The 17,180-nt window shown below is 47.3% G+C and overlaps 2 protein-coding genes across 4 annotated transcripts; one reads left to right on the top strand and one right to left on the bottom strand.

The window, feature by feature from the left end:
- Positions 1–2,935: 2,935 nt before the first annotated feature.
- LOC125537683 (uncharacterized protein At2g33490) lies at positions 2,936–13,155 on the bottom strand. 3 transcript variants are annotated; one of them, XM_087544113.1, is made up of 12 exons: positions 12,892–13,131; positions 11,687–11,798; positions 11,512–11,584; positions 11,310–11,387; positions 10,880–10,941; positions 10,701–10,769; positions 10,474–10,502; positions 10,186–10,393; positions 9,874–10,089; positions 7,306–7,359; positions 3,552–4,512; positions 2,936–3,149 (listed from the first exon to the last, which is right to left on the bottom strand). In XM_087544113.1, exons 3-12 carry the CDS (start codon positions 11,579–11,581, stop codon positions 3,139–3,141), a joined length of 1,758 nt encoding a protein of 585 aa, XP_087400239.1. In that variant the 5' UTR covers positions 11,582–11,584; positions 11,687–11,798; positions 12,892–13,131; the 3' UTR covers positions 2,936–3,138. The 3 variants fall into 3 exon arrangements, with proteins under 3 accessions (XP_087400239.1, XP_048556965.1, XP_087400238.1); XM_048701008.2 differs by lacking the exon at positions 11,687–11,798 and having other exon boundaries at positions 12,892–13,152; XM_087544112.1 differs by lacking the exons at positions 2,936–3,149; positions 11,687–11,798 and having other exon boundaries at positions 3,164–4,512; positions 12,892–13,155.
- LOC147985509 (uncharacterized) lies at positions 4,524–6,215 on the top strand. Its single transcript, XM_087544114.1, has one exon. It carries the CDS (start codon positions 5,388–5,390, stop codon positions 5,982–5,984), a length of 597 nt encoding a protein of 198 aa, XP_087400240.1. The 5' UTR covers positions 4,524–5,387; the 3' UTR covers positions 5,985–6,215.
- Positions 13,156–17,180: the final 4,025 nt, after the last annotated feature.

Here is a 17,180-nt window from a genome sequence, read left to right as displayed (position 1 = left end):
TCTAGTGCGGAAACCTTCCACTGTTGAGGTGGAGAAGCAAGAGGTCTTGCAGCCAATGATAAACGGGTCCCACAGGAGATTTCTTTTTTAAGCTACATGTATGGGATTTTGAGTATGCACATCGCCTTGTCATCCTTCAAATGCATATGAAGCGTCCTCCATAAACGCTATGAAGGCTGCCAATATGAAAACTCTGCTAGAGTTGTTTTTAGCATCTAGACAAGGGATGCAAGTGCACATGAGCCTGCATCGTCGGCGTACGTTCATGACAGCCACAGATGAACTAATAGTGGTTCTAATAATACATGTGTGGACGTATGCGGTCAGTTCTACTTGTTAATATGGCGGCCCCCTCCAACTTGAGGTGTGGATGTTTTGAATTGATGATTGCAAGATGATTGAATTGATAACATGGCTATTTTTTGTTGATCCACTCCCGAACTCCCTTCTTTTACAGGGTGTGTATAGCGTAACTAATGGCTTGACAGCTCTACAACTCCAAGCTTTGTTTCATCTAATCATTTCTCTCTTAGGAAAGATTTTCTTTTATCTCGTTAGTAGCACGAGTCCATGTGTGTTGCTCTGTTCTGACTGTAGGATGTTGCTATCATACTACCACACAAAGCAACTGATAAAAAAGGGAAACGTTTAATTTCAGCCCGATGAATTTTCTCTCCCGTAAACTGCTTTCTTTGCTCACCACGTGTCCCTGTGGGGGCACTCCCACCGCTTCGACCCCCTTCATCTTATCTTCTTCACGGAGTCAATCCTCCACCCGTTCTTCTTTTCCCTGGTTCGTCACGCAGCAGAGAAGAGGCAAACACCACAACGACGGCCGTGGAGGAGGGGACGACCATCGGCGGCGCCGCCTTGATTCATCCCACGCCAGGGGCTGCAATGAAGCGCCTCCGCGGCTGCATTTGAACCGCGCCGGAGTTGCATAGCAACAGATCCTCGTACTGAATCGCAGCTTCGGCCATGGTCGTCGCTTGCAGCACCCGTCGCCGTCGGTGCTCCATCGCCGCATCCCCGTCACCATCGACGCTGCATCGCAGCACCCCCCTCCCCCACGTGCTGCGTTGCAGCTGCAGTCATGGCCGCCGCACTGCCTCATAGGTCCCGTCATAGCTGCCGCGTGCGGCGTTGCAACATCTGTCGTCGCCGGCGCTGCATAGCAGCAATTCCCCGCCCCGCGTCCCAGCTTCGTCCATGGCCGCCGCCGGTGCTGCATAGCAGCAACTCCCAGCGCCGTGTCGTAGATTCGTCCATGGCCGCCGCTGGCGCTGCATAGCAGCAACTCCCAGCGCCGCGTCGCAGCTTCGTCCATCGCCGCCGCCGGTGCTGCATCACAGCATCCGCAGGTCATCGCCGGTGCTGCATAGCATCAGTAGCGAGCACTGCGCCGCACCTTCATCTATGGTCACCGCCGGCGCAGCGTCCCAGACGCGTTGCAGCTTCCGTCATGGTCATGGCCGACGCGCTGCCTCCGACGCTGCATCGCCGCCTCGTGCTGCGATGCATATGTCGCGGCCGCATGTGCTGGGATGTAGCCCTCGCCAGCGTTGCTACTGTCGGGGGACGTAACAGCAAACTACGGCGTGTGCTCGGGCGAGGAAGGAAGCGATGAACCATGCGTCGCTGAGTGTGCTCGGGGGAAGCAAGGTGGACGATGAAGCGTTGACCCATCTAACGGCTTAGACAAGATGGATCGGACGGCTTCTGACCCGACTGATTTCCCAGGAAATCAGTCGGTTGATCCGTAGCAGCGCCCGATAGAAAAACATAGACTGTTGGCACCAGAAGATGCTCAGTCTCCTCCCCCGGACGGAAGGGCAAAGATTTTTTTTTCAAAGATTTGCCTCATCTATTAAAATGTTGATGCTAGCTCTATAGCAAAGATGAGGTGGTGCAAAACTGTAGAGGCGAAGTGTTGCTAGCAGCGGCTGTTCCGGGTGGTACGAGTCAAAGTGGCTGAGCGCTTGGCATGCGTGGAAGGGACAAAAGACTGCCTTCTGAACGTGCTGACATGCATTGCATCCTGGAGCCGAACTGTTCCAATGTCGCCCGCTCGTTGATCCAAGGCAGTGAGATTAGGCGCCTGTTCGGCAGCGGAGCGGCGATTTATCAGCTCCGCAAATTAAAATTGGATTGTCACTTTCACTCCGGCGCGGAGCCGAGGGAATCCAAACGCGCTCTAGGTCGCCGGCGTGCTTCCGGTACCGAGAAGTCTGGAGGCTCTCTTCACGCTTCAGAGATGTTAGGTGGCTCATGGGTTAGCTAAATCTGCAATATGTCGTGCGAATAGGTCGATTTTGATCTTGGATGCACCTCCCCTGATTTTTCAGCTCCTTTTGAAGGATTGTAAGCATATTCCTACCAATTAATGTGAGTCCTTTGATTCGCAAAAAGAAAAAAAGAAAAAAAAGAAGCTCAAAGCTATACCCAACCTTTGACTCACAACGCCCAATTATTAGACTTTGGATCACAATCATGGAAACGACGCGTCCCATTTATAGTCTAGCTCCATCATGTGCTATTTTTTACTTAAAAACCCACCACGAATTCAGCTCAGGACGAATGGACCATCAGTACTATGTTAGGAGAACATCAAATCATTATCATGTATATATAATTAGCACAAAAACAGGCTTATGTCAGCACAGATTTGTTTTTTGAACTTGGCACAAATTTGTTTTTAGTAGACCGCATAATTGTGAAGTGAGGTTCTTATATATATATATATATATATATATATATATATATATATATATATATATATATATATATATATCCACTGATTAAAGAAACAATAATTTAACCATTCGAGTTATATATCATCCCGCACTTTGAAAAACTGAATCTCTGTGCAAACAAGGACAATGGTGGACAGATACACCTAAATCCAATAAATACTTCAGATATGCAAGCCATGGAGTAAAAATAATCCAATAAGCAGGCCAAATAAATAAGCCAAGGATAGGAAGTCTTTCATATGTGAATGAAGGTAAAATATTGCTATCTTTATTTCACCTTTTTGTTTCACAAAATACACCAAAGACTATTGAAGAAAACCAAGAATGCAAACTACTTACGTACAAAATTGCCTACAATTATAAACAGGTTTGGATGTGTGAGTGCTCACGAGGTTTCTGCAATCAAAGGATAGAGTATAGTTAGACATGGCATTATACATTGTGTGTAGTAGCATTTGTGCAGTAAAATACTGAATATATCTGAATCTTGGAATCTTGCAAAAAAAATCATGAGTGGATTGCATTTCATTCACATGTGAAGTTGTGAAGTATAGTATGATCTAAATACTTTGCCTAAAACTACTCACAATGCCATGATCAAAACCAATGAAACCATTGAAAAGAGCAGATATCTAAAAATGGAAAACATATCGCAGTGAGATGATCGAAAACAATAATGGAGTAAAACCAACACTTAAGGTACAGTTCAGAACAGAAATCTATGGTGAGGTTTAAACATGAAATTATTATCTAGAGATAAATATGTGTGAAACCAATTATTTAGCAGTAGAAACTTACCCTTCATCCTTCTGGTGTCTATAGTTGTTTCTGCTATTGCTTTGCGGGAAACATCTGCCAAAGATATAGGTGTTAGTGGGGGCGAGGACACTTCGCTGCTCTCTCTGCTATGCCTAGACTCCAACAACTTATTCACAGTAATAATAGGTGTTCTTTGGCTGTTTGAAGGTATAGAATAGCTGCGAGTCATGGCAGCAGGTGGTCGTGGAAGCGGTGATGCTGTATTTGACGGTGGGGAGGCACGGGTAGGAATTTGCCGCCTTGATACCAAAGGACCAGAATATCCAACCAAACCAGGCCGGAGAGTGTCTAAAGCTGCAGGAGGCCTAGGCAGCTCATGAAGCTCACTAATTCTGGGGGATGTTGTTGGCAGTGAAGTTATCCTAGGGACTTTTGGAGCCACAGATGGAAGAGAACCTGGTCCATGTGATTTTGTTGACATAACACGAGGAGGATAATTTACTGATGCTCTGTGACCAGCAGCTGAAAACAAGGGTTTGCTTAGTCCTGCTTTACTAGGAATTGGGCCAGAAAAAGATTCCCTCTTCATTTTCTTAGAATCTGAAGTGGAGTAGGAATAAACTAATGGTGATGATCTCCTCTCAGTACTTGATGGCATCTTAACAGGCCCGCTATACAAGGAGCTCGGCTTATAATCTTTCACGAGCGGAGAGGAATGCCACAAATTTGCTGCCACATGTGAACTCTCTGGTTTGTCTGAATGAGGTGATCTGTTGGTGTCTGCTGAAGTGGAGATTTTATCATCAGCTGGTGTCGGGAGTTTGTAGGAATAGTTTGTTCTACTTGACTGTAGTGGGCTCGAGAACATTGGAGAATTCAACTTGCGAAGCCTCACAGATGGATCAAGCACATTATCAGCAAAAATTGGTGCTGATTGAGTACCAAACTCAGGCTTCACTCGAGGAGCTGCAAAATCAGTCTCTCTTTGTTTGGCATGTTCCTGTAAGTGAACAAATGACAATTAAAAGAACTTCAGGACACACTCAAAATGCTGCACCGTCAGACTTAAATAACAAGAGAGCAGGAGTATAAAAATAGTAAAAAAAAACAAGGACTGGAACAAGCGAAGGAAGCAAGGACCATACACAAATCCCAATCTGATTATCACACTGTTATTTAAACCTTATATAGCAAGGAAGTTCAGATTAGTGTGCTTCATTGAGTGATATTATACGGAATGACATTTTGTACAACTATAATCAATAGTTCCCAGTATAGGCACACACCACTGACAAAAAAAATGACGGCAATCTGTAGGCTAAAAAGATGATGACAGTTTGCTTCAAGCAGGTGATCTATATAGAAAATTGTGAAGAGTCTATATCAGAAATATTTATCACCAGCAAAAACTGAACGTCACTTCAACCAAAATATCAATGCCCCAAAACTCTCATCCCAAAAAAAAGGAAAAAGAACTGATACGGCAGTACTCCCTCCGTCACAGTTTAGAAGGCACAGTTAAATTTGCGTGCGTTTCCATAATAGACAAGGTTTAGGGCGCATTGCATTTATTTCTAGTAGCTAATTAGTACTCCGATATACTGTTAGAGTACGTAATGGGCCTAATGGGCCCGTTAGTCTTAGGGTTAATTAGAGATAAGAGTCGCTTTCTTAGGGGTCAAGTAAGCCTTGCCTGGGAGTCAAGTAAACCTCTCTATATAAAGAGAGGAGATGTATCAATCTAATCAAGCAAGAATTAAGAAGGAAATCCTTCCATCTTGCCCGGCCGTGGGCAAAAGGCCCCCGGCCGGCCTTCTTGCGCCCTCCTTCTAGCAGCGCCATAACAATTTGGTATCAGCTAGCTTCGGTTCGATCATGTCTTCACCGCCGCCCAACCCATCTCTTCCGCTGCCGGTCACGACCGTCGCCCCGCTCCTGCCCGCGCCGGGATCCTCCGTCGCGCCCGCCCCCGTCGCCCTCACCCCGGAGGTGTCCGGGGCGCTGCGGGACCTAACACAGGCAGTCCAGGAGATCCACCTGTTCTTGGCCGGGTCCTATGGGCCGCACCCGGCTGCGCCGCCCATCACCGCCACCGCGCCGCCGTGGCTGCCGTGGCAGCCGCCGCACCAAGCGGCCCCCGCCGCGCTCGCCGGGCTGCTGCAGCAGCCGCTGCAGCTGCCATCCATCGCCCCGTCCTGGCTATCGTGGCAGCCGCCGCACCAGGCGGCCTTCGCCGCGCTCGCCGGGCCACTGCAGCTGCCATCCATCGCCCCGTCCTGGCTGTCGTGGCAGCCGCCGCACCAGGCGGCCTTCGCCGCGCTCGCCGGGCCACTGCAGCTGCCATCCATCGCCACCACCGCTCAGCCCTGGCTGCATTGGCAGCCACCGCTCCTGCCGGCCTCCGCCGCAGCAGCCGCTGCCGCTGCCCGGTGCGCCACCGCCGCAGCCGCTGCCGCAGCCACCGCCGGTTAGCTCCGGCCCCGCATCGACCGCGCCGGCGGGAGTCCCGCTCCACCAAGTCCAGTCCCCGCCGTCGCCGTCACCGCTTCCGTCTTGGATCGCTACCCGCCACGTGTCGGCGGCGGTGAGGCTGCAGGCTACTGCGCGCGGCCTCCTAGCGCGTCGGCGTGTGCGGGAGATGCGTGGTCTGCAGCTGCCGCTCCTCCAAGTTGCCCTTCGCTGCGCAAAGGACCTCGATCTCATTCGCTCCGCCGGGGATCTTGGGCATGCGGTTTCCCCCACAGGCAGCGGGCATGCTGTTTTCCCCACGGGCAGCGACCTCCAAGTCTGCGACATTGGCGGTTGGGGGGGCGCACCCCTCCTCGTCATTCTCCATCGCAAGCCCCCCACTCTTCCCTGTGCGGTGCAGACCAACAGCCGTCCGGCAGGAAGAAGGCATGGTGTCACCGACAACAACGCACCACGTAGCACCACTGCATTCCGTCACCGGGCGCCGCAAGGGCGCCTCTGCTGGTCACTCTTGCGACCACTTCCAGGTGGCCATACACATGCACTCCTTTTGTCCAGATGGTGTCCATGGGATCCAGGTGGCTGTACACGTGCACGTCCGACGTGCGGATGGTATCCACTTTTTGTTAAGAGGTCCAAAATAAATCGTCCCAGTCCATTTCAGGTTGAGAATAATAAAACAAGCCGAGATGTAAAAGGCTTGTTTTTAGGTGTTAGGTTTGGGTTGCGTCGAGTCATGGTTATAAGTTGGTTAGGCTGCAGCTTGAGGACAAGCTGCATGTCCAGGTGGGGTGTAGTGTTAGAGTACGTAATGGGCCTAATGGGCCTGTTAGTCTTAGGGTTAATTAGAGATAAGAGTCGCTTTCTTAGGGGTCAAGTAAGCCTTGCTTGGGAGTCAAGTAAACCTCTCTATATAAAGAGAGGAGATGTATCAATCTAATCAAGCAAGAATTAAGAAGGAAATCCTTCCATCTTGCCCGGCCGTGGGCAAAAGGCCCCCGGCCGGCCTTCTTGCGCCCTCCTTCTAGCAGCGCCATAACATATACTATTTCTATATGCATGCGTAGTGTGAATGCTATTTTTTAGCCCATCTCACAACCAATAGATAACCACCTAGGTCCCAGAGAATTTTCAAGCGCGCCTTCTAAACCGTGACGGAGGTAGTAACTTGATATGGAAACAGGTCCACTTCAGGTTAACCTAGACAACCATGTGGCAGCACATACCATGGCTACACGTTTCCTTAAGAGAATGCTTGTAACCAGCATGTAACTCGTTGACCATGGAATGGCAAGGGTAGCATGACTAGAAGTTCAAGGATTACCTGCTCATGTTCCTTCAGAGGTTTCGTGGGACTCGCCATATTAGACTGATCCAACTACAGACAAAATAAATGATGTTTAGAACTTAAAGGATAATAAAAAAGGAGATAGGACAAGCATTTTAACATTCTTTAGTTAAAACATGGGAATGGAAAGTCTGGGTGAGCACTGTGATGCATCTGCCCAGGAATGGAATTGAGCTGTGCTGCCGTATAGACTCGGGGATCACCAAGCCCAGGTATGTGGGATGGCACATAAAAGGAGCACACGAACGTTTGCTAGAAAGGACAGACCAGATCAGAAGTATCGTGTTCCTCTCATTTGGCACCTCTGCTCCGTATCTCTGATTCTGCTCTCCCGCAAATTCACCTCAGTTATCCCCAATTTACTACCAAATATCAATGCGATTTGTAAACAGCTATGGTGGACCATAACAGCAAAGTTTTTCAAAGCAAAATAGATAAGTCGTTGATATTTAGCGCGAAAGTAGTGTTTAATTTGCTGAAAGTTGCCAGGAGAAAAGAAAAATCAACCAAAACACGAGTCTAGGGGCTGTAGTAACACAAAACTACAACCCTGGTATTTTTAACTGATACTCTAGACTCAAGGGGCAAGCAGTAAAAAAAAACATAATCATCTCAATTAGTCGGTTAAAGCGAACTCTAATAGACTAATAGACAGGGCGGCATGGCATTGACTATGGCAGTTGTTCGGCACATTTTCGGCTTCAGCCGGTAGGTGAGCTCTTCTGAAAAAAATCATACTTTTGAGAAATGATCTGAAAAAGATAGTAATTCATCTAGTTTCCTGAGCATTCTAGACAAATTTCAGCATATTTTGCTCAGCTATTTGAAAGTGCCGACCTATTTTGTAAATTCGAAAAAAGAACCCAAAAATCTGAAGAAAAAATCACCACAAAAATACCAAAAAACTGAAGAAAAAAAAACTAGTAATTCAGTCTAATATGGCAAAAATAGAACCAGCTCAGCTTCGGTTCCGGCTCAAGCCGAGGTCAACTAATGGGTCAAGCCGAAAGTGAGCCGAGCCAGTGCCTTAGTCTGTCACATGTGGGTGCCGCCTGCCAGTTTTCTCTTCAGCTAACTAATCAACAGTTCAACATGATTATGAGTTCTTTTTAGTTATTACTTACCCCCAGAGTCTGGAGTATCAGTTCAAAACCCCTAGAGTTATGGTTCTGCGTTATTAGCCCCTAGAGTTGTGCCTTCCAGCAATTTACTCTTTCTAATTAGAAGAAACAATCCATGAGCACAATACAGTGAGGCCAGCCCTCAACCGCAAGCAAATTGAGGCCTAGCAACACTCCATTCTAGAATATAAAAACAAGTTTTCATATTCAATGCACTGCACTCATGAATGCCACCAGAGACCACAGTCCAAGCAGCACATGCTGAACTGGCTTACAAATGAGTACCAACTTATTTGGGCTTCAGTCCTATCCTCGCCTAAAATGTTTAACGTGGCGTTATTATATTTGGAACCTCAACTAATATATGTTTCTACTGTGCACTTTAAACTCATGTGGAAACCCCAGCACTATCACACTTTGAGCATACATACAGGCCACCACCACTGCTGCTCTAGAGCGATACACATCTAACCATACAGTTACCAGCCTATTCTTAGATCCAGTTTTTCAGAAGTTCTGGGATGGTAGTTCTTTGGCTCATTTGGCCATGGTAACCAAAAATGGTCTAGAAAACAGGAATTAGGGAAAAGCCAAGAACTGGCTTTCTGATTAAAATTAGCATCAACAGGAAGCACTCTGAAAACCAATTACCTTTACAACAGTTACCGGTTAAAATTTAACAAAATGAAATGATTATCAGCAGCATAGTTTCTCCTGATGTTAGTTCGTTACCATTAGATGCAATCCTCATGAACCTTTTTCTTTTCTTTTATGATCAAGTGGCAGGCCCATCTAATTCTTCCTAAGTATTCTTTTGTTATGTGGAAAAGATTACAGAAGAACACAGGCTATAGCAGTAAAAATTCACATTGCTGCGGCATGCAATTCACATGTTGCGACAGAAGTTCAGCAGGCTAGGGAGCTGAGCAGAGGCAGGAGTTGGTGTTTGAGTCGGCTCAGAGCTGGAGCCCATAGATTACAAAAGACATAGTTGTAATCAGCAAGCAGAAGTCCTAGTTGGTTTCTTGGTCTAAACAGGCATGCCACTTTAAAACATGGGCACTGTATGAAGAGAGACGACTGTAATCTTTTGTTCTGAAGCAATACGAATTTTGCTCCTCATCCCTCTTCTCCCCTCTCACCCCATTATCCAATTGTATGCTGCTCTCCAGCATCACAGCATCAAAACCTCATGTTAGGAAGCTGGCCAAGGGGAGTGCCACAACTACTAACTGACACCGAAAGAAACAGACTATGCAGTCACAAAAAAACTTGAGTATTGACCAGCACAGATAAATCTTCGCAAAGTGCTCATATTAGGAGATACTGGATACTGGTATAGTACAAAGTGAGAATAGATGAAGTTTTTAGTAGATGAGTCAAATAACGATTGAATGGACGAGTTGGGAAAAGGTTAGCTTACATCCATTGAACTCCTGGAAGCAGGAAAGTTTATCCCGTAGTCAAAACTCAACTCACTGCCCTCACTATGATTGTCCTGGTAAGAGCTGTAATCATCATTATCAGTGTCATCATCTAGTCCACTGAAGTGATAATCAATGTGCTGCTTCTCAGCAACTGCTTTTACATGAGGTTCTAGAGCCTCTAGATACTTCAACCCTTTCCTGAAAAAACTCAACTGAAAGTTCAAACAATTATGAGATGATTATAGTGTATACCACCGTATGAACCATATTAAATTATTAATAGCTCCTGTGAAGAAGAGTTAAAGTACCTGAGCAGCATGATGGCGAGCAGCCTGTGTTAAAATACTCAAGAATTGACCTTGCTTCAATGATTTCATGCGAAATATGAATAATGTTGCATCTTCTTGGTACTCGAGATAGGACGCTTGCAATTGTTCTGGGGAGAATGTTTCAGTTTTGGGATGCCTTGATCGTCCTTTATCTTTATAGGCTGACCGCATGGTTTCATATTCCTCTCTGAAGCAAAAAAAAAACACATTTTTTAGAACTTGAAGAGAGAAAAGGTAAATGTGATAAATTCAAGGTAAAGTTTGTACCTTTTCTGATCACAGTGGTCCTTCATTTCCTGCATCAGTAAGAATGAAAGGGACAGCGTGTCATGGTTTCATAAATTGAAGTATAAAAGGAATTCAATTAGTTAGTTAGTATTCTGAAATGATGTAATTACAACACGAACACTAAATTGGAATGACATTACGAAATGTGAAGGTAGCAACTAATTGTATTAATTAAGTTGAGACAACCACAGCCAAAAAGATCAAACCTCTACAACTTGTAGCTCCTTGAGAAGAGACTCTGAAGGGTTTGTGATTGTATTTATGATATTTGTGCGCTGAAAAAATAACATTACAGGTCAGAGTATTACAGTACATGGAAGATGACAGTATGGCAACTTCTAAGACTGTTTCAGTTCAATGTTACTAAGGTAGAAAGAAAATTTACATAGTTATCCACAAACTTTTGTAGTTCGAATTGAGCCTTTCCTAGCATCATCAGCACCCTGCCTGCAGGTAAAAGACCACATGAATAACGCAAGAGGACCAAATACTTCTATGACTAAGGAAGTAGACCTCCAAAACAAACAACACAAGAATTTTGCTCTCGATTCACTGAAATCCGACTATCACCTTGTTCCATAAGAAAACGAATGGACAGATCTAGAATAATCAAATGCATAGAAAAAGTAGCATCAGGGGTATTTGTTTTTCATGAAGGATCTGGTAATTTTGACGAAGAAAAAAAACAGTAACATGAAACATAACAGAGTTAGCTTTATTAATCAAGAAATGTCCTTTGCTGCAAAAACTGCAAAGAATAAATCCAGGAATGCAAGTTTCCACATAATATGTGCTTATAAATTCAGACAACTCACCACTGTCATCATCATCGCAATCCAATGCAGTTTTCTCAAGTAAGCAAGTTCCCATTTCTTCCATAGCTTCTGCAAACTCTGTGTACATTTGATCACAATGAATTATGAAAGTACTATTACACAAGTACACACTCTATTAGAAGTTACTTGGGCACCGTTGTCCCATTAAAAATTACTATATCAAAGAAATGTTATAGCATACCATATACACTATTTGTTGTTGCAGCTGCAGCCGAAAGCAAGCTATCATAACAAGTTCTCATTTCCTCCATCTCCTGCAAAATAAGAACCTCACATAAGTTGGGTTACAAAAACATATTTCCATCAGACTGATAATCTTTGCACATGTCAGTGACAGGTGAACTGTGAGCACTAACAAATAGCAGGAAAAACCATTCTGACAGGAGTTTGGCAGTCTGGATCCATTAGATCATGTTGCACAAAAGCTAAGGTTTGGCCCACTTCATATAGATATTTGAAGTTTTGATCCTACAAGGGCAAAGTAGATGAGCAAATAGTATATCGTCAACAGCTTTGAGATTCACTGCTTGCTAGCAACATGCCCCATCGGCGAATGACAAATGGCAGTGGTAGCCTTCTAGCGAAACGAACCAGCATACAAAAACAAACCATCCTACATTTAACATTGGCATGCTTAAATCTTCTCCTTCATTATCGCCGCGTGCAAAAGCGTCAACTTTTTATTCTTTATCCCAAAACATCAAAAAGAAAAACTAAATGAAATAAAATACTTCTTGCGGATTAATCAGAGCACTGCACTCATCCACCGTGCTGCTCTACAACTCTAGCCATGACTAAAATCCCGTAGTCCCTTTCAAGCATCTATCAACGATTCAATCACTTTCATCTAAGTTGGACTGACTACATTGCTGTTGAAATGGACGATGCTGGTATGACTCAGCAGCCATTACTCCCTAATATAAAAGATTTTTTTATATTAATCCTGTATATATAATCAGCAGCAAACACTACATATTTTGATAATTTGATAAGTATATAACAATCATCAGCCAAGTTAAGTTTATCGCGTATAAAAAATTACTCCACTAATGACTTTGAATTGCTGACCCGAGACTCGTTCCAGATAGCACCTTTCTCCAATAAAAGTTTCCTGCCGTAGACTTTGACCAGCAGAGCCAAGCCACAAATATCAAACGCGTGTAACAGCCAGAATAACACATAAAACAATCAGCTCTCACAAATTTCACATATTATAGAAATATAAAAAATATCGTTACAGCAGTCGCATAGAACTCTTGCTTTGTTCATCCTCACGCGTAGAAGAAGAAAGGCAGACGAAGAGAAAAAAAAACGATCTCTGTATCCCTCGCTGGAGTTTGATTCCCTTCGATCTCACAGAATCGCCACGAGCAAAAAGAATTCACCGCAGCCAACAAGGACCGATATACACACAAAAACAAAATAGGAACAGCCCGGCAATACCGCTGACTTCTCGATCGGCCAAGCCCCTCGCGATCCAATTTAAGGGCGTATTCCAAACCAGCAGCGCGTGATGATTCCGGGAAAAGAAATCGTAGTCAGAGTAGGGAGTCGGCGAAACCTGGGCGGCGTCGACGAGGTTGTCGAGCTTGGCGGGCGGCGGCCGTTGGTCCTTCTTCTCCTTGTGGTGGTGGGGGAGGGCGAGGCCCCGGAACTTGCGCAATGGCGATTTCATCGTCGAATCCAGAAACCAGCGCCAATTCGCGCCCCGGCGATGATTCGAAGAGGGGAGAGGAGGGAGAAAGAGGAGGTTTGTTTCTTGTTTGACAGGATGGATTTCGGAAGACCAGAAATGGAGGAGGGAGAATACGATGTCTTCCTTTATGGAGATGCTACTGGTGTTTTGGGAACGGAAAATAATTATAAACAATTTGGTCCATGTTTGACCTGACGCAACCAGTTTGACCAGAAAAAAGAGAGAGAATATCCCCTCGCTCAATAAATGGGAAGATGAGAACAAACTGTAAAACAATGGGGTATTATTTCCGCAACCTTCGCCTCCCCTCAGTCCATGATGAACCTTAAGACGTGGTGGAACTCTTGGTGGACTTTTGGACTTCTTTGAAAATTTCCGCAACCTTATAGAAGCTCTTCGAAAAAACTGAAACTTTTTCTAGAACTTTGAAAAAGATCTTTATCTCTGGACCATACCGGAGCTCCTTGTGACGTCCGGGATCTCATCCAAGACTCCGAACAACATCCAGTCACTAACATGCATATCCCAATATTACTCTAGCGTCACCAAACATTAAGCGTGTGGACCCTATGGGTTCAAGAATTATTTAGACATGACCGAGACACCTCTCCGGTCAATAACCAACAGAGGAACCTAGATACCCATATTGGTTCCTACATATTACACAAAGATCTTTTATCGGATGAACCACGATGTCAAGGATTCAGTTAATGCCGTATGCAATTCCCTTTGTACATCGATATGTTAATTACCCGAGATTCGATCGTCGGTATCTCCATACCTACTTCAATCTCGTTACTGACAAGTCTCTTTACTCGTTCCGTAATATAAGAACTCATGACTAACTCATTAGCCACATTGCTTGCAAGCTCTTCACGATGTTGTATTACCGAGAGGGCCCAGAGATATCTCTCTGTCACACGGAGTGACAAATCACAGTCTCGATCCATGCCAGCCCAACAGACACCTTTGGAGATACTTATAGAGCATCTTTATGATCATCTAGTTACGAAGTGACGTTTGATAGCACACAAGGTATTCCTTCGGTATCTGGGGTTGCATGATCTCCTGGTCTTAGGAATAGACACTTGACAAGCTCTCCCCTGAACATATCGGAAAAAACCCTGCCTCCCGGGTCGCTCTCCTCGGGCGACTCCGGAGGCCGCCGCCACCACCTACCCTTCGCCCTTCTCCACCACTCCCTCCCCTCGCCGTCGCCGGAGGAGGCCGCGAGGCGAAGCCTAGCGGCGGACGGCGGCGGCGAGGTACCTCCCGTCTAGACCACCCCACCTGCTCCTTCAAATCCAACCATAGCTCCGTCGACATGGCCATGGCGGGCCCTCTGAGCCGGTCTCTCCCACCCTCTCCCGTGCCGGATCTGGCATGCTAGCCTCCGGATCCGCCCCTCCTCCTGCTCGGGGGTGCTGTCCGTGGCCGGATCCGGTCCCGCAGGCCTCCTGCTTGGCTGCCCCGGCTTCGGCTTGCTCCCTGGCTGGTCTCGTCCCTCTCCATCGTCGGCATCGACCACCTCCCCATCCTGCTCTGCGAGCTGGCTCCGGCGGCGCCCACGACCGGTGGTTTTCCCTTCGCGTTCGTGCCTCTGACATGCTGCCCGTGCTGGCTCTCCTCTCGTGGCGGATGGCCAGGCATTTCCCTGTCCTTTTGGGCCATGTCCGCGCCGGGCCTTGCCGTTGGAGGGTGCCTCCGTCCCCGACCTTCTTCGTGTTGGATCAGCCATGGCAGAGTCCGATCTGGATGTCTTTGCCCCTGCGCGCCCGTCCCGTGCTCCGCCACCGCCCGTTCTGTTGTCGCCGTCCTCCTTCGCGCACTCGCCAAACGAAGGTGGCGTCATGGCTCCTACATCTTGGGAGCCCTCCACCTCCCAGATCCCCCGGTGGGTTGTCGCTGTCTCGTGGCTTCACCTGCAGGGGGCGCCGCACCAGTGGTCCTCACTGGTGGCCTTGGCATCAAGGGTGCATGTCGACGTCGCTGCTGGTTGGATTCACCTGGATCTGGGGCCGTCCATCCTAGCGCTGCCCGGCGCTATTGGCGGCTGCTCTGCGTCTCGTCGGAGGGAGGATGTGACCGGGGTTTGGGAGAAATCCATGGTCGGCCAGCTGCTACTGACCGAGACAGCGGCGATGCTTCCCCTCGTTTCCATCTTGATGACGTTGTTTTCATCCCCCGGTCTTGTGATGTTTTGGGTGTGCTCTGTGGAGTTCTATGCTTGGTGATGCCCTTCGACTACGCCGATGGCACACAGGTGTTCTGGCGTCGTCTCGGCCTGGCATGACCGTTTGAATGTACCCCATGACATAGGTGGTGTCGCGGCGTTGTGTAGTCTTGGTTGCCCCGGTGCTTTTCGATTGCGTCGATGGTGCAGTGTCGTGGTTTAGTCTTGGCTCGCCGCTGCAGTTCGAGCGCCCGTGGTGCCCCTTGTTGTGATGTTTTGGGTGCGCTCTGTGGAGTTCTATGCTTGGTGATGCCCTTTGACTATGTCGGTGGCATAAAGGTGTCGTGGCGTCGTCTTGGCCCGACATGACCGTTCGAACGTACCCCATGACACAGGTGGTGTCATGGCGTTGTGCAGTCTTGGTTGCCCGGTGTTTTTCGACGACGTCGACGGTGCAGTGTCAAGGCTTAGTCTCAGCTTGCCGCCGCAGTTCAAGCGCCCCGTGGTGCCCCCTGTTGTGTTGTGTCCCCCTCGACATGTGTTGTTTTTGCTTTATTTATTCTTCCTGTGCCCCCTGTACTTCTGGTTCACTTTAACCCTATCTTGTTTTAGGCTGCAAAGCCTATAGGCAGCAAATGAATACAATTCGGGTGGGGAGGATTACTTCTCCCCCCGGTGAAAATTCAAAAAAAACTATAGCAATAAACTCAAGTGCTACGATTGAATGCTAAGCTTACGGTTGGGTCTTGTCCATCACATCATTCTCCTAATGATGTGATCCCATTATCAAATGACAACTCATGTCTTTGGTTAGGAAACCTTAACCATCTTTGATCAACGAGCTAGTCTAGTAGAGGCTCACTAGGGACATAGTATTTGTTTATGTATTCACACATGCATTTAAGTTTCCGGTCAATACAATTCTAGCATGAATAATAAACCTTTATCATGAACAAGGAAATACGATAATAAACAATTTATTACTGTCTCTAGGGCATATTTCCAACACAAGCTCGATGAGGACTGAACCTTATCACCGCCCACATCGAAGTTTGGGTGAGCCCTGAGGTACTTGGTGTTGGGGATCGTTGTAGAAATTAAAATTTTTCTACGCATCACCAAGATCAATCTATGGAGAGACTAGCAACGAGAGAGAGGGGAGTGTATCTTCATACCCTTGAAGATCGCGAAATGGAAGCGTTAAAGAACGCGGATGAAGGAGTCGTACACGAAGCGATTCAGATCGCGACCGAATCCGATCTAAGCACCAAACAATGGTGCCTCCGCGTTCAACACACGTGTAGCTCGGTGACGTCTCCCGCGCCTTGATCCAGCAAGGGGAGAGGGAGAGGTTGGGGAAGACTCCTTCCAGCAGCAGCACGACGGCGTGGTGGTGGTGGAGGAGCGTGCCACTCCAGCAGGGCTTCGCCAAGCACTGCGAGAGACGAGGAGGGTGAGGGGTAGGGTTGCGCCAAGAGAGAGGGAGACTCGCGTCATTGGCAACCCCAAAACCCCCACTATATATAGGGGGAGGGGAGGGGCTGCGCCCCCATCTAGGGTCCCCCCCTAGGGGTGGCGGCCAGCCCTAGATGCATCTAGGGGGGCATCCAGAGGGGGGTAGAGGGGGCGCACCCTAGGTGGGCCTTAGGCCCATCTGAGCCTAGGGTTTCCCCCTTCTCCCCTTCCCTACGCCTTGGGACTCTTGTGGGAGGCGCACCAGCCCACCTAGGGGCTGGTCCCTTCCCACACTTGGCCCACGCAGGCCTCCGGGGATGGTGGCCTGTAACGCCCTCGATGCGGCTATATCTCCCACGTGTCGAAGCACGACTTTGAGGCATAACCGCATTGAAAGCAATGTCGCAAGTGAGGTAATCTTCACACAACCCATGTAATACATAAGGGACAGAGATACATAGTTGGCTTACAATCGCCACTTCACACAATTACATGAATAAAGCATTACATCAAACAGATACAATCA

The sequence above is a fragment of the Triticum urartu genome, chromosome 2A, assembly GCF_056163025.1.
Source record: "Triticum urartu cultivar PI428250 chromosome 2A, HENAU_Tu73, whole genome shotgun sequence".
Lineage (NCBI taxonomy): Eukaryota > Viridiplantae > Streptophyta > Magnoliopsida > Poales > Poaceae > Triticum > Triticum urartu.
This window is presented reverse-complemented; position numbering and strand designations above follow the sequence as displayed.

Excerpts from the sequence above, each read along its gene's own strand:
- LOC125537683 (XM_087544112.1), bottom strand. The coding sequence starts at position 13,005 with ATGAAATCGCCATTGCGCAAGTTCCGGGGCCTCGCCCTCCCCCACCAC. Across the intron at positions 10,770-10,879 it reads AAAAGTTTGTGGATAACTAT|CGCACAAATATCATAAATAC; the intron begins GTAAATTTTCTT and ends TTATTTTTTCAG. Across the intron at positions 10,503-10,700 it reads AGGAGCTACAAGTTGTAGAG|GAAATGAAGGACCACTGTGA; the intron begins GTTTGATCTTTT and ends TTACTGATGCAG.
- LOC147985509 (XM_087544114.1), top strand. The coding sequence starts at position 5,388 with ATGTCTTCACCGCCGCCCAACCCATCTCTTCCGCTGCCGGTCACGACC.